The sequence below is a fragment of the Rissa tridactyla genome, chromosome 21 (assembly GCF_028500815.1).
Source record: "Rissa tridactyla isolate bRisTri1 chromosome 21, bRisTri1.patW.cur.20221130, whole genome shotgun sequence".
NCBI lineage: Eukaryota > Metazoa > Chordata > Aves > Charadriiformes > Laridae > Rissa > Rissa tridactyla.
This window is the reverse complement of record NC_071486.1, coordinates 3,758,768-3,773,477: the sequence shown is the minus strand read 5'-3', so window position 1 is coordinate 3,773,477 and position 14,710 is coordinate 3,758,768. Positions and strand designations below refer to the sequence as shown.

The window sequence follows — 14,710 nt, the reverse complement described above, 5'->3', positions numbered from 1 at the left end:
GAGCGATGGTGCTCCAGGAGAAGTATCTAGAGCTATTTTGAATTAATCACACGGAGTGAGACTGTTTAAATGACCAAGGGGCAGAGCATTAACTCTGATGGGATTCAGCACCTTCAGGAAGGGTTTCAGCTGACACGGTGCTTGCGAGAGCAACAGGCTTTCATGAGCAAGGGAAGCTCGTGGCAGTCCCATATTTATGTTTATTAAGTTCTAGGCTACCATTTCTTGAGGTAAATGGCAATAGCTCGTGTCTGGGCAAGCGGGTTGTAAATAGTCCTGGAGTGGGGACCTGTTACTTCTCCTCCATTGCCGTGGGTAAAGCGGAGCCTCTGGCAGCCTATAGGAAATTCAGGGTGATGGCGATGTCTTTGGAAAGGTTCCTGTCCCCTGGTGGCCCTGGGAGTGGTGTCTGCAGGCAGGAGAGGTCTTTGGGTCACAGGGGAGGCTGGATCCCACTTTAGAGCCCGTTTCTAGTTCTGCGAGAACACTCTGTCGAGAGCTACCGGCTTTTGGGAGAAGGTGCCCACCTCTGCAGTGGCTGATGGTTTACTAGGGTTTGTTGGCTCATGTTGAAATTGTTGCAGTCCTCTGGGCGGCCGGGACGTCTGCTGCTCATGGCTCAGCTCCTTCGCTGGCTTTGCACCGCTGCGATGTCCCGGGAGAGGTGGCGGAGTCGGCCCTGGGATGCAAAGGGGATCGGAATTCATCTGGAAGAGATGGGATTCCCCGGGCTGGAGCTGTTTGCACCAACCCAGAAAAGAAACTGCAAGCGAAGGAGGGGAAATGCCCAACGAGAAGCTCCTGCCTTGGAGTGGCGTGGGTGCGTGCTGCTGGCCCTGCGCAGGGACACGGCATCTCTGGCGTTAGAAACCCTAAATCCTCGATTTCTCTTAGACTAAACGCCTCGGCAAACGAGTGCTGCCTAACTTTGGGTCAAGAAGTGGCAAAAGTAGAATGTGTTTGTGTGTGCTGTAGAGGGCACCTTATTCCTTTGTCTTTTGGCAGGGCTGAGTCCCCGTGGGGACCTGCAGATAACACTCGGTATATTGACGTTTTGATAACTGCTCTTTGCTTTCAGCCAGAATTTGCTTTTTTATCCAATCTTAATAAGTTGATCTTTCTATCAATCCTGCTAGCAAACAAGATAATTGCTTTATTATAGTCTCAATATCCAGCAAAGGACACATACTCCCCGGTGCTCCCCAGGGAATAAAATCTGTGCAGAGCATTGACACGGGATGAGCGCAGCGATAGCGACGCCGGGCTATCGGCGGGTGATGGAGAGAGCGATTCCCCCGCTGTGAAGAGCCAGGCTGCTCCCAGCCAGGATTCAAACAGGGCCAGAGGAGGTCTAGAATATATTTAGGTTATAACTGAAAATATTTTGGTCCCTTTGCTAGAAAATATTTAGCTTATAACCAAAAATATTTTGATCTGTTTGCTGGAAAATATTTAGGTTATGACCGAAAACATTTTGGTCCATTTGCTAGAAAATATTTTGGTTGTACCGAAAATGTTTGGGTGTTTGTTGGCTGTTTTGGGAGGTCTGTGTTTGTGGTTCTCTCTTTTTTTTTTTTTTTTTTCACAGAAAAAAAAAAAAAAAGGCCAATGAGAAATTTCCTGATTTTCCAGGCTGGGGCAAGGGCCCAGTGGATGGGTTAAACCCCGAGAGCTTCCTCCACGGGTGGGTTAAACCTCCCCCATGCAGGGAGGCACAGCACCTGCCTTTTAATGCAGGATGGAAAGGGAATTACTTGCTCCACAAAATTTACAAAAAAAAAAAAAAAAAAAAGGAAAAATATGTGATGAGGGCTGGAGCCCCTCTGCTGTGGGGACAGGCTGAGAGAGCTGGGGGGGGTTCAGCCTGGAGAAGAGAAGGCTCCGGGGAGACCTTCCAGCCCCTGCCAGTCCCTAAAGGGGCTCCAGGAAAGCTGGGGAGGGACTCGGGATCAGGGAGGGGAGCCATGGGACGAGGGGGAACGGGTTTAAACTGAAAGAGGGGAGATTTAGATGGGATCTGGGGAAGAAATTCTTGGCTGTGAGGGTGGTGAGCCCCTGGCCCAGGTTGCCCAGAGAAGCTGTGGCTGCCCCATCCCTGGAGGGGTTCAAGGCCAGGCTGGACGGGACTTGGAGCAACCTGGGCTGGTGGGAGGTGTCCCTGCCCAGGGCAGGGGGGTTGGAACTAGATGATCTTTGAGGTCCCTTCGAACCCGAACCATTCTGTGATTCTGTTCAAAAGAGTATGAAAGCAGAAGCAGGACTGGGGTGTGTGACACGTGGAAATGAGCTGTACCTGGAGGAGAGGATGGTGAAAGACTGGGAGGCTGATGAAGTGGTGGAGAAGGACAGACCAGATGAAGAAGCGGAGAAGGACAGACCAGAAAGCAGAACAGTGCTGGAAACCACCTACGAGAAAGCAGAAGAAACCTCGTGGTCTCCCTGAGCCCCCGGGACGGGGGGAACAGAACTACCGGCTCCAGCTCTCTGCACTGTCCCCTGGAAAAGCCTCAACGCCAGCAGCCATCCCTCCTCCACGCCAGAAGGTCCCTGCAGGCGGGCGGAAGAACGGCCGACAAAAGTCCGACGCGTTTCCATCCTGCGCCAAGAGCCGCGAGCGCGTTTGTTTTGGGAAAAGGTTTGAACAGGTTTTGACGAACACAGATAACGCCCCATGATGGTGACGTTTGGGTCACTCCTCTCTTTGCTGTGATAAGAGCTGGCCCCTTATCGGATGGTAACACTTTGATCTTGCTATCGAAGACGTGTGCTGCTCGATTCTCACCTGAGCGCCTCGCTTAAGGACACAAACTCCTCAAAATCCTCGTGGCCCAAAATACAAAGAAACCCTTGAAGCCGGGGGTGCGCGTGGTGGTAATGGAAAACGGAGGTTAGCAGATAAGGGGGAGTCACTGCTTCCCGGTATAAAAACGGGGAATCCAAGCAGCTCAGCCTGTCTGCTGCGGTCTCTGAGGAGGTGTGTGTGGACCGGTGGACAACTGCTGCACCATGAAGTGGTTCATCCTGGCCCTGGTGTGTCTCCAGCTCTCGGAGGGGCTGGTGAGGTGGGTGTCCTGCAGCAGCCGCTGGGCGGAAAGAGTCGGGAGAGGGTAGATAACAGAGCCTGGCTGCAGTTGTAACCCGGGCTGCCCTGTGTCCCCGAGGATGCCGACCAAGTCTAACCAGGTGTGACTCCAGCCTTCTGCATCTCCACGGACCGTCGTGGTCCCAGCCCAGGCTGCATCCCTCGCTGGGAGGGCAGCCCCTGGGGACACGCGAGGCAGCTGAGCAGAGGGCTCCCATCGTGGCTGGGTTCAAAGGACCCCAGAGAACTAATAATTTGAAAATGCCCAAATCTCCTCCTGATTTCTGCTGTATTTGTTGGTTTGTTTTTTTTTTTTCCCTCCTCTGTGCAGAATCAAACTGAAGAAAGCCAAGTCTATACGGCAGAAAATGAGGGAGGCCGGAGTGCTAGACGACTACTTGAAGAAAGTTAAATATGATCCTGCCAAGAAATACCAGTTCAGTGAGGACTATGTGGTGTATGAGCCGATAACCAACCACCTGGATGTGAGTTCCCCAGCTTCCCCTCCCGCTGCCTGTCCGTACGCCACGCTCCCCTGTCCCTCCTCCTTCCCAGCTGCCGGATCTGTTCACCCCTGAGCCTCCAGGAGTGAGAGATTGCTTTCTCCCCACTCTTTTTTAAGCTTCTGTTGTAGACTTTAGAAAAAGTTTTCCTCCAGCCGTGAAAAGTGATGCTTTTCTATATGTAATGAAAGGCATAACAAAATAAATATTTAATATAACATCTTTCGGGAGAAAAATCAGGGCGAGAGTTCACTCCTGCCTACTTTGTTATTTGCGAGCGTGAGCCTGGCGTTCCCGACCCCCTGCAAAACGCTGGGACGCCGGCGCGGGGCTGGGAGGCGAAAGCCTGCTCTGTCCCTGACCCTGTGGCCAACGGAGACACCCCATCTCTCACCTGCAGTCCTCCTACTTCGGGGAGATCAGCATCGGGTCCCCGCCGCAAAACTTCTTGGTGCTTTTCGACACCGGTTCCTCCAACCTGTGGGTGCCCTCCACCTACTGCCAGACGCCGGCGTGCTGTGAGTTGCCTTGGGAGATGCCCTTAGGAGCCTGGCTAACGAAGATGGCCCAACCGCTACGGCCATCGTGGGTGTCCCCAGAGCGCAGAAATCACGATGCTTATGCCTGACCTTTTGTGGCTGGGCAGAGGGAAGAGCAAAACTACAAGTCACAGCGCTGATGTCCCGCTCCCCGGCACGGCTCATCCGATGTAGCTCACTGCCGATGGGAGAGTGATGGGGATTTAACTGCTGCCGGCTTTGCTCGTGCTGGGGGGCTGCTGTGGTTGTGATCGCAATGGCTGTTCCCTTGAGAGTGTTTCAGACAAAACTGGGATGCAAAACCCTGCCTTAGAGATAACCACGAGGCAGAGGAACAGCCCGATCCACTCTTCATAAGTTGCTCCCTGCCGGGGAAGCCGCTTTCCCAGGCGTTATCCCGGCAGAGCGTCCGGTGGTGAAATCCCACTGTCACCAGGCGAGTGCATGCCCAGGAGCTTTGCCCTCTTCTCTCGCCCACAGACAATCACGCGAAGTTCAAGCCCAGCAAGTCCTCCACCTTCATCTCCAACGGCCGGTCCTACAACATCTCCTACGGCAGCGGCACGCTCACGGTGGTGCTGGGCTACGACACGCTGAGGGTGAGCGCGCCCCACGCCCTCCCTGTCTTCCTGGGCGCTGTGTCCCCAACACCAGCTGGGTGCCCCCAGGGAAGGAGCCTGGGGGACAGCTTAAGGGCAGAACTCATGTAGACAAGACTTGGGAAAACCAGGGCCTGGGATGGGCAGAACCAATATAAAGTGGTTATTGCCACCGTCAGTTACCCAGCTGGGTTTTTATTTGTTTTAACTCAATTCCTGCTGATTTTCCCAGCTGCCTGCAGATGTTTTCACCAGCTGTGACCTTGCAGTGTTGCTCGTTGGGCTTTCAGAGCATCAGTCATCCCATCCGATGGCTGCTCGGGTTTGCCTAAGGGTGCAGGCTGACCCGGCGTCCCCTCCCCCTCCAGATCCAGACCATCACGGTCAGAAAACAGGAGTTCGGGCTCAGCAAGAACGAGCCAACCCAGCCTTTCTACTATGCCGACTTCGATGGGATCCTGGGAATGGCCTACCCCTCGCTGGCGGTGGGAGGGACGCCCACCGCACTGCAGGGCATGCTGCAGCAGGGCCAGCTCACCCAGCCCATCTTCAGCTTCTACTTCTCTCGGTAAAAATCTGCGGGGGTCCTCTGCACGTCCCACGTGCAGCGGTGTCCCCCTGCCTGTCCCCGTGCTGGTCCCCTGTGAATTTGTCCCTCGCTAGCCCATGCGTATTGCACTGATTTACCAACCTCTGCTGCTGAAATTCTGTGTTTTTGCAGCCAACCCACCTACAACTACGGGGGAGAGCTCATTTTTGGAGGCATCGACACTCGGCTCTTCCACGGGGACATTGTGTGGGCACCAGTGACCCAGGAGCTTTACTGGCAGGTGGCGCTTAACGAGTGAGTTGTGTTTGTACCTGACGGGCATCATCCACCCGGGCAGCTCCTGGGACCAGGGTGGTAGAGCCGGCCTCCAGATGAAGCTGCAGCTACTGCAGAAGGCGCGGGCTCAAGGCGGGGGTTAGACACGGCGTTTCAGAGCATCCCAGACTTAACGATCCAGCCGAGACAGGGTTAGTTGCCGGTGGATGCTTAAAGTAACGTCCTTCTCCTGGTTTTCCACCCAGGTTTGCTATCGGGCAGTCAGTGACGGGCTGGTGCAAACAGGGCTGCCAGGCCATCGTGGACACGGGGACGTTCCTGCTGACGATGCCCCAGGAGTACATAGACAGCTTCCTTCAGGCCGTGGGGGCCCAGCTGACCAGCTACGGTGTAAGTGCAGGGGATGCTCTGGGGGTGGTACGGAGCAGCGGGGAGGCTCCTAAGGGAGCCAGAAGCCACGGGCTTGACCAGGTCCCACAAAACTCACGTGGCATCTGCAGAACATGGAGCTGCAGGCACATCAGGGAGGGACGAGGCGACTGCCAGGGGATAAAGTGTCTGTTACCCCTGCATACGGGGGTATCTCTCCTCTCTCGGTGGGTGATGTTCCAGCCATAACCCCCTCTTCACCCTCTCTCCGCAGTATGCAGTTGACTGCAATGAGATCCACAACATGCCCACCATCACCTTCGTCATCAAGGGAGCTCAGCTCCCGCTCTACCCCTCTGCCTACGTCTTGAACGTATGTATTAGCTGAGCAGCTGAGTCCTGCTGAGTCCTTGAGGGCCAGGAAAGGACCCGGTGCTTCTTGACAAGTACCAACACGCTCTTCCTACCTGTGTGGGCAGATCCCACCGCCCTGCAGCCCAGCCGGCAGGGTCCTGCTGCTCGTTTGAGGCTCTGACTCCCGGTTATTCCCCTCTTACAGGACAACGGCTACTGCACTCTGGGGATTGAGGCCACCTACCTGCCTTCCCAGAACGGGCAGCCACTCTGGATCTTGGGTGATGTCTTCCTCAAGGAGTATTACACCGTCTTTGACATGGCTAACAACCGTGTCGGCTTCGCCCCGTCGGCGTAGAGGAGCGGAGCAGCGGAATCCAGCCCCTCTCCTGGCCAAACGCACCTTAAACCAGCGCTGCTGGGGGGTTCCTATGGACCTTTATGTTCCTTTACGTGCCTGCATGGCTCCCTGTCCCTCCGGGATTTCTGTGTAAGTGTGTTTTCACAGTCTCCTGTTACCAATAAACCCCAACATCCCACACCGTCTCTGACCTTCTGAGTTTGCCGAGCGATGACTGAGCGCAGACTGATGGGTTGTGTGTCTCAGATACTCTTTCTCCAGCAAGGTAAGCGCCGTGATGAACTGCCAGGCAGATTTCCACAGAGTCAGCACAGGGGAAGTGGTGGGGAAGCTGCCCCTGGGCTGCTTCAAATCTAAAATTGACGTATTTATGTTTCTTGCAAAGGGGTGTGACATGCTCTCGGCTCCGAAGGGCTGTGGGACTGAGTCTCAGCCTTTATCTATAGTGAATTATTGATCTTGGGGGTGGCTCTGATAATCACAGAAGGCACGAGCTGCAGCTCAGCTCACGGCCCAATGAGCGCAGGGACGGGAGCCACCGGTCCTTCCCCACGCTGGTGCCCAGGGTAGGTCCTCCAGATGGTTCAGCCCATCCCTTGGGTATGAGGATCACAGAATGGTAGGGTTGGAAGGGACCTCTGGAGATCAACTAGTCCAACCCCCCTGCCAGAGCAGGGTCACCTAGAGAAGGATGTCCCACAGCCCAGCCCCATCCCCTCTGTGGGGCTTGTGGACTCAGCGGGGCGTTGCAGACCTTGTGTGTTGGAAAGCAGGCAGCTGCCATCCCCCAAATCCTGGCTCTGGCTGCACCCCGCTTCTGTCTTCCTTGTCCTCAAGGAGGGCCAAGCCCGGAACGAGTGTCCTGAGCCTGATTCCTGCAAGGGCTTTGCTTTGCAGGGGAGAAGTACCATGCCCCAGGCTGCGGTGCGAGGCGTCTGGACACCAAAAGGTGGCTGGGGTTGGTCTTAAACACCAACCACAGCCCCGGAGACAGGAGTTCCCCGAGGGATTCCCCAAAAAGCCAGTTCTGCTCTGGGCCATCAGGCACTGGTGCGTGTCTGGAAATGCCATGGAGCCCCTAATGGGGCGGAACAGCTTCGCCCTCCTCCAGTCGCCCCGGGGAGATGCTCACCAGCACCGACCCAGGCAAACACAGAGTTAGCTGGTGGCGGTGGACATTGCTTTGCTTGCAGTCTGCGGTGACCTTGGAGTGACCGCAGGGACACTCTGTCCTGTCTCCTGCTGCTGCTGGTACTTGCAGGGCTGCTCTGACCGGCCGAGGGTAAAGCCACGGGGACGGTCGGTCCCCAGCTCCGTCCCTCTCGCTGGGCATCGGGAAACCTTGTCAGAGGTGCGTGCGGGAAGCCACCCACTAACCTTCCTTGCAGCTGGATAAGGTGTAACAAAGCCCTCTGATTCCCACAAAGGAAGTGGGAATTCCTCCAATTCCCGCAGAGCAATACGGGAATTCCATACTCAAAGCGGGAATATGAGGCCAGATTAGGTCAGCCATGACATCCAAATGACCCCTAAATCCCAAAGTGGGGCTATTCAGTCAGGTGAAACAACAGCCAGAGTATCGGGAATTCTGGTCTGTGGCCAAAGGGGACGGGGAACACCTTTGCCGGGGGAGGCTCGGGTAACACCGCTATTTCCCGGGATCCAGACTTGTTTCTTAGAAGGTCCTTATCATTGGAGCTCATTATCAGATGTATTAATAGCTCTGTCATTTCAGCAGAGAAAGGACACAAACTCCTCTGTGCTTTGTGTCAAAATATTGACACAGGCTGAGTGCAGCGAGAGGGAGAGGAGGCAGGCGCGGATCGCGGGGAAGGGCATTCCTCCTCCCCTATAAAATGGGGAGGTTTCCCAGAGCTGAAGCTGCTCTGGCAGCAGCGGTGGCAGGAAGGGACAAGTGACAGCTGACCGTGTCCCTGCTGCCCTTTGCTCTTCCCTTTGCTTCCTGCAGGATTCGGCCAAGCAAAGGCAGATCCATCGGGATGCGATGGAGGAGGAAAGGGGCTCCGGGGGGGGGATGTTTCCTGAGTTGCCACTGGCTCAAAGCTCGGATGGGAGCACCGAGGCTCTGCTGGGGTCTGTCCCCAGTGCCAGCGGGGAGTGGGGTGTCTGCAAGTGCCCTACAGCAAAGGACAGCGGGGACGCTCCTGCCCGACCCCGGGGAGAGCGGCGCTTGTCCCGCTTCTGCCTCCTCCCTGGGCTGCGTGTATTGGTGACACCCGTGGGGACATTCAGATCCGGAGAAGGATTTTTGGTCTTGGTCCCTGCAAAATGGGAACAGAACGGCAGCGTGTGGCGGGTGCTCGAAGCAATAGGTGTTAAAGGACGTGGTTAAAGCCCAGCGCCGCGTCCCCCAGGCAGAGGGCTCTGGGCAGCCGTGAGCTTTTGGTCCAGCTGGGGCTCCTCTGCTGAGAGCTTTGCATGGAAAAACAACCCCATGTTTCTCTCCTCAGGTTTTCCACAGGAGATGAGCCCACAGACCGGCGCAGATGAGGCTGCCAGGCTGATGGGGACGTGGGGACCGTCACCGCTCCCCGGCAGCAAGTGGCAGAGTTTCTGCAGGCTGTGAGTGCCCAGGCTTCGGAGCGCGAGGCTGAGCAGCATCCTCCGGCCACCAGATGCCAGGATGGGTCCCCAGTGACCCGGCAGGGACTGGTAGCACCTTCCCAGGAGGAGGAAAGGGTCTCCTGGGACTAAAAATCCCCTGGAAATGAATGCCTAAATACACACTCCCCTGGATTTTTCCTGCCTGGCTATGAGAGCATCACCCAAAGCATATGGGAGACAGCACCAGACGTGTGACCTGAGCCTAACTGACACGGATAATAAACTGCAGCAAATCCAAGTGTCTTTTGGAGACGGTTCGGTTGAGCGGCTGCGACCAGGCAGGTAAAGGCCTGTTACACCTTTCAGGGCTGCTGTACCCAGCAGCTTCCAGCCCCCATCGCAGCTTCCCTGGGGGTATTCGCAGAGCTGGAGGGCAGCGAAGGGCAGAGTGACAGAAGGACAAACGCCTGGAAAGACAGAGGTTTTGGGGGGGATGTGCTGGTTCCCAGGAGGTTTGGAGCAGGGCTGAAAACCACCGCCGCTGTTTCGTGCTAGCCGTGTTGAAGGAATTGGATGTAACAGTCTGTAGGCTGGGATGGAAGAAATACTGCAGCCCCGTGGCACTTCCTTGGCTGCCTGGATGGGTCAAAAGAGGAACGCCAGCATCATGAATTTCCGTTTGCTATAAAGGGTGTGTTTTGCCTTTGTTTTCTGGAATGATCAAACTGGTGCTGAAGGCAAGAGAAAACACTTTTAACCTCCTGATAACAACAGGATTTTGCATTTTATCAGATTCACATATTTGGTCTGGGTATCAGAGGTACGGGGCCAATCTGTGAGCGCCTGAACAGCCGGGTAAAGAGGGAAAATCCGGGCGGCTGCAGTGATAAACGCACCGCAAGCGTTGGTGTTGGGTGGGTGCAGAGATAGAGGCCAGGGGTGTCTGGAGCGAGGGGCTGGGCACGGCTCCTGGTTATATACACCCTGCCCTGCCCGAGCTGGTGCCGGAGCTGCCATGGAGCCACCAGCACCCGGGGCCATGCGGTGGCTGGTGTTGGCCCTGCTCTGCCCCTGGCTCGGGGAGGGGATGCTGAGGTGAGTGCCAGGGCCAGGGTGGGTGTGAGGGTGCAGGGTCTGGCCGTGGAGCGGGGATTGCTCTCAGCAAATGGGGATGCAGGGACGGATGGGGCCACCCGGCCACTCAGCATCTCACTGCCATCTTCATCCCGCGCAGGATCCCCCTGAGGAAAGGCAGGTCCATGCGGGAGGTGATGAGAGAGAAGGGAATGCCGGAGGGTTTCCTGAAGGACCTCAAAGGGGACCCTGGTAGGAAATACCAGCTGGGTAACGCTGTGGCTTACGAACCGCTAACGAACTACCTGGATGTAAGTATTAACACTTTTTCTTCCTCAACCGAGCCACCTGGCACCGGTTTTTGGGGATGCCCTCCTCCTTTCCTGGCTGCCTGCGGGCATGGGCAGTTCTGCTGGTTTTATAGGCCGGCTCCGAGGGCCGGGTGATGTTGGGAGACGAAGGCAGGAGGCAGCACGTCTTATCCAGAATTAATTTCCCTTCTCGGAAAAAGCAGGGTTTGATGGTTACAGGGCAGATCTACTACTCCTGGCCTTGCTGTGTTATGTCGTAGGCAAATCATTGCCCCCTTCTGTGCTTTAGCTGCCCTGGGTGCTCTCGAGGACTGCGAGCCCTTCCTACAAGCCCGTAGCAGTTCGGGTTTCTCAGCTAGCAGAGGGCAGAGAGCTGAAAACTCTCGCTCAGAAAAAAACAGGCAGAAAGAGAAATCCTCCCACGCTCTTGTTCACAGTCCTTCTACTTCGGGGAGATCAGTATCGGGACCCCCCCGCAAAATTTCCTGGTGCTCTTCGACACCGGCTCTGCCAACCTGTGGGTGCCCTCCACCTACTGCCAGACGCCAGCCTGCGGTGAGCATCCCCCGGGGGACACGACGGGGCCGGGGTTTCTCCCCCATCTCAGGCATCCCTCGCAGGCTGCGGGCCGCAGCTATAGCAGGGAAATCAGTGAGAGCCGACGGGGGGTTTGGTGTTTGCTCTCGGCTCGGTGACACCGGTGGGGCTGGTTTTGGATGGCCCCTTCCCTGGGAAGCCCCTTGCTGGGGATTTCTCCCCGTGTGGGGACGGGGATGCTGAACCCAGGGCAGGGTGTGACCTGGGGGCTGTGACCTTCTCTCCGTGCAGGGAATCATGCCAGGTTCAACCCCAGCCTGTCCTCCACCTTCTCGGACATCGGTGTGACCTACACCCTGAGCTACGGGTTCGGTGACCTGTCGGTGCTGTTAGGGTATGACACGGTGACAGTAAGTGCCTTCTGATGTGCTGGTGCGTTGCTGCCATCGGGGTAAGAAGGGACTGCGGTTGTGATCAGTCCAATTCAGTTAAAAATTTAGGGGGTAGCTGAAAGTACCTTCTTATTTTGGATATTAGTGCCTGGATCGCCCATGTAGGGTTTATGGCGTGTCAGCATAAATTCACTCAGAGACTGGGATGTGCAAATAAACCCAGGCCAAGTCCCCTGGGCTGTTCATCGCTGCTCTGGCATTAAATGTTTGCTTTTTACACCGACGGCTGAGCTTCGTCGTTACAGGACCTACGAAATGTTCTGTTGTGAGACTTGCACGCAGTGAAAATGTGCTTTTATTTTAATGTAACTGAGACAAACCCATTTTGTGGGTATTTCTATGAAATAATAAGGGTGATGGGACAAAGAATAAGAGCCAGGCTGCCCCCATCTGTGATGGGGAAGAGCTCAACGCCTCTCAGTGCAGATTTATCTTCATGACCTTCCTGGCCATCCCTGAGTCTCCCTAAAAACTCCACGCTTGGGGTGTTGATGTCAAAGGGGAATGTCCCAAATGCCGACATCTCCCAGTGTCTTTCCTCGCCCTCTAGATCCAGAACATTGTCATCAGGAACCAGGAGTTCGGTCTGAGCCTGGATGAGCCCAGCAGCCCCTTTTACTACCTGGAATTCGATGGGATTTTGGGCATGGCTTACCCGGGCGTTGCCGTCGGCGGTTTCAACACGCTGATGCAGAACATGCTGCAGCAGAACCAGCTCGCCGAACCCATCTTCAGCTTCTATTACTCGCGGTGAGACCCGTGACGCCGGATCTCTCTCTCGCACAGACACAGCCTGGATCCGTCCTTTTCTTCATCCCCTCCCCATCCACACGTTCTCCCCGCACACCTCTATGTTACACCGCTTTCTGCTGAGCAGCCAGCCTGATTTGGGGTTGAATTTCATGTCTTTCCAGCAACCCAACCTATAATTACGGTGGGGAAGTCATCCTCGGAGGGGTTGACCCCCAGCTATATTCCGGAGAGGTTTTATGGGCTCCTGTGGTTGAGGAATTGTACTGGAAGATCGGGATCGAGAAGTAAGTGCTGCACCGTGGCTTGGAGAGGGGTCTTGGACGGAGGGAGCCTTTTCCGATGCTGTTTCTTCCGCTCTCTCCAGGTTCTCCATCGGGCCGTCGGCCACCGGCTGGTGCAGCCAAGGCTGTCATGGGATTGTGGACACCGGGACGTTCCTGCTGACCATCCCAGGACAATTCATGTCAGCCTTCCTGCAGGCGCTGGGTGCAGAGGAGAATGACTACGGGGTAGGTGGGAAGGATGCCCCGCACACATGAGGGCCTGGTGCCGTGGGATGAGGACGCACCTGGGGGGGGCAATGCGGAGCGATGGAGGGCTCCCGGCACCTCTGGAGCAAAACATCCCACCTGAAACAACACTGCAGTGCTGCATCTCCCCTGGCAGTGGTGTAAACCAACAATAATTCTTCCAAACATGCTAAACCTGACCCCTCTGCCCCTCTTTGCTTCTTTTGCAGTTTGTCGTCGACTGCAGCGACGTGCCGAGCATGCCCACCCTGTACTTTGCCATCAGCGGAGCCCAGTTACCGCTGCCTCCCTCTGTCTATGTCTTAAATGTAGGTGTGATTTTATTATTCCCAACACGCCTTTCACCGTCACAGGGCAGTTTTGCCCAGGAGAAAAATGAGAGGTTCTTTTCAAACAGAGGTTTCCAGCAGCCTTAGTGCCATATTGCCCAGCCCCCAGTTTCACGGGGTTTTTTACGCGCCTGTATGCGACTGTAAGGAGGGTCTAATCCTGCTCCCAGCCAAAGCAGCCATGAAGGCAGGGGCAGTACAAATCCCCCGTGCTCCTCACCGGCGCTGAAATTTGCTTCTTTCCCCCCGACAGATCGACGGCGTCTGCACCGTTGGGGTCGAGAGCACGTACGTGGGCTCTGCCAGCGGCCAGCCACTCTGGATCCTCGGCAACATCTTCCTCCGGCAGTATTACTCCATCTTCGACGTGGCCAACAACAGAGTTGGCTTTGCCTTGTCAGCCTAGGGATGCTGAGCATCGCCCGTGGGATAATTTGTCCCCGCAAAACCCTATCCTCCCTCAGACCCCTGTACGGAGAGGAATAGTCTCCAACTCTCCTGTGGTGAATAAAGGGCTGCAAATCTGCCTCGTGTCTCGTCTGGCTGCGGCTGAGCATGATCTGGCACAGCTCTTCTTAATAAAACACCAAAGTCTGAGCTCATGCTCGAGGTTTCCAGGTGCTGCCTGGGCTTTCAGCTGTGCACGGAGCACTTTGAGTTTGCAGCGATGACAAATTTGGGGTCTCCTTTTTGAGCGGGACCCGGATTCCTGCTGGGGCTGGCTGGGAAACTGGGATGACTGGGAGAAATTCAGGCTGCACCATGTGCTAGCCAAGGCTCGGGGACCCCAGGGCTGAGCTGGAGCCATCGCTGGAGGCTTCAGAAACCAGTTTGGAGCAGGATGTGCAGAGACGAGGAGCTACGTGTGAACGGCTCTCAGTTCATTAGGTTTGGGGGAATTGCCCACGCGTATTTGCAAATAAATTAGGGATTAAAAAGTGTCACGCAAGGACACTCAGGCTGCAGAAAATGCCCTGGTTTTGTTCTCAAGGGGTAAATCTCTTCATTGTTGCAGCCTCGAAGGATGGATGATGAGAAGGAAGGGGGTGGCGTGCCTGGGACACGGATGTCACCAAAACTTGGGGTGTCTGGATTCCCCTCCAAGAGGAGCTGCTGGATGCAGTGTCAGACAGACTGGTCCAGCGCCAGGTGCCTGGACCGGACCCAGGATGCTGCTCCTCGAGGTGCAGCATGGGGCGATGCACAGGAGATGCAGCACTGAAGGGCCCATGGCCCGTTGTCCGACACCCGTCTGCCGGTCAGATGACAGTCACCCCGCTGGGGCATGTGACCACCCGTTAAATCTGCTGTTTCCAGCCAAATCTGCCACGGCGGGTCCTGCGGAGCGGGGAGCTCCCAGCCACAGAGAGGGAAATGCCGTCCTGGTGCCACGGGCAGCTGGGTGGCAGGGTGACACTGAGCCCTGGGGACTCGGGGTGCAGGGGGCTTGCTGCCTTGGGCTGGGCAGGGTCCCCACCGCTGCCTCCCGCCACCACCCCCAGTCCCTGCAGAGTTCATCTCACACA

The 14,710-nt window shown here is 56.0% G+C and overlaps 2 protein-coding genes across 2 annotated transcripts; both read left to right on the top strand.

Moving 5' to 3' along the window:
• Positions 1 to 2,252: 2,252 nt before the first annotated feature.
• On the top strand, positions 2,253 to 6,650 carry LOC128900444 (pepsin B-like). Its single transcript, XM_054181583.1, has 9 exons — positions 2,253 to 3,062; positions 3,414 to 3,567; positions 3,986 to 4,103; positions 4,605 to 4,723; positions 5,092 to 5,291; positions 5,445 to 5,567; positions 5,795 to 5,939; positions 6,193 to 6,291; positions 6,478 to 6,650. Exons 1-9 carry the CDS (start codon positions 3,007 to 3,009, stop codon positions 6,628 to 6,630), a joined length of 1,167 nt encoding a protein of 388 aa, XP_054037558.1. The 5' UTR covers positions 2,253 to 3,006; the 3' UTR covers positions 6,631 to 6,650.
• Positions 6,651 to 8,441: 1,791 nt separating this feature from the next.
• On the top strand, positions 8,442 to 13,697 carry LOC128900443 (pepsin B-like). Its single transcript, XM_054181581.1, has 9 exons — positions 8,442 to 9,540; positions 10,433 to 10,583; positions 11,021 to 11,138; positions 11,412 to 11,530; positions 12,123 to 12,322; positions 12,487 to 12,609; positions 12,690 to 12,834; positions 13,065 to 13,163; positions 13,438 to 13,697. The coding sequence occupies exons 1-9, from the start codon at positions 9,407 to 9,409 to the stop codon at positions 13,588 to 13,590; spliced, it is 1,242 nt and encodes a 413-aa protein (XP_054037556.1). The 5' UTR covers positions 8,442 to 9,406; the 3' UTR covers positions 13,591 to 13,697.
• Positions 13,698 to 14,710: the final 1,013 nt, after the last annotated feature.

What these genes read in the sequence shown, in the direction of transcription:
- LOC128900444 (XM_054181583.1), top strand. Translation starts at nt 3,007, where the DNA reads ATGAAGTGGTTCATCCTGGCCCTGGTGTGTCTCCAGCTCTCGGAGGGG. An exon ending in TGGCAGGTGGCGCTTAACGA is followed by an intron (nt 5,568 to 5,794) that starts GTGAGTTGTGTT and finishes TTTTCCACCCAG; the next exon opens with GTTTGCTATCGGGCAGTCAG. An exon ending in CCTCTGCCTACGTCTTGAAC is followed by an intron (nt 6,292 to 6,477) that starts GTATGTATTAGC and finishes CCCCTCTTACAG; the next exon opens with GACAACGGCTACTGCACTCT.
- LOC128900443 (XM_054181581.1), top strand. Translation starts at nt 9,407, where the DNA reads ATGAGAGCATCACCCAAAGCATATGGGAGACAGCACCAGACGTGTGAC. An exon ending in CTGCCAGACGCCAGCCTGCG is followed by an intron (nt 11,139 to 11,411) that starts GTGAGCATCCCC and finishes CTCTCCGTGCAG; the next exon opens with GGAATCATGCCAGGTTCAAC. An exon ending in TTCAGCTTCTATTACTCGCG is followed by an intron (nt 12,323 to 12,486) that starts GTGAGACCCGTG and finishes ATGTCTTTCCAG; the next exon opens with CAACCCAACCTATAATTACG.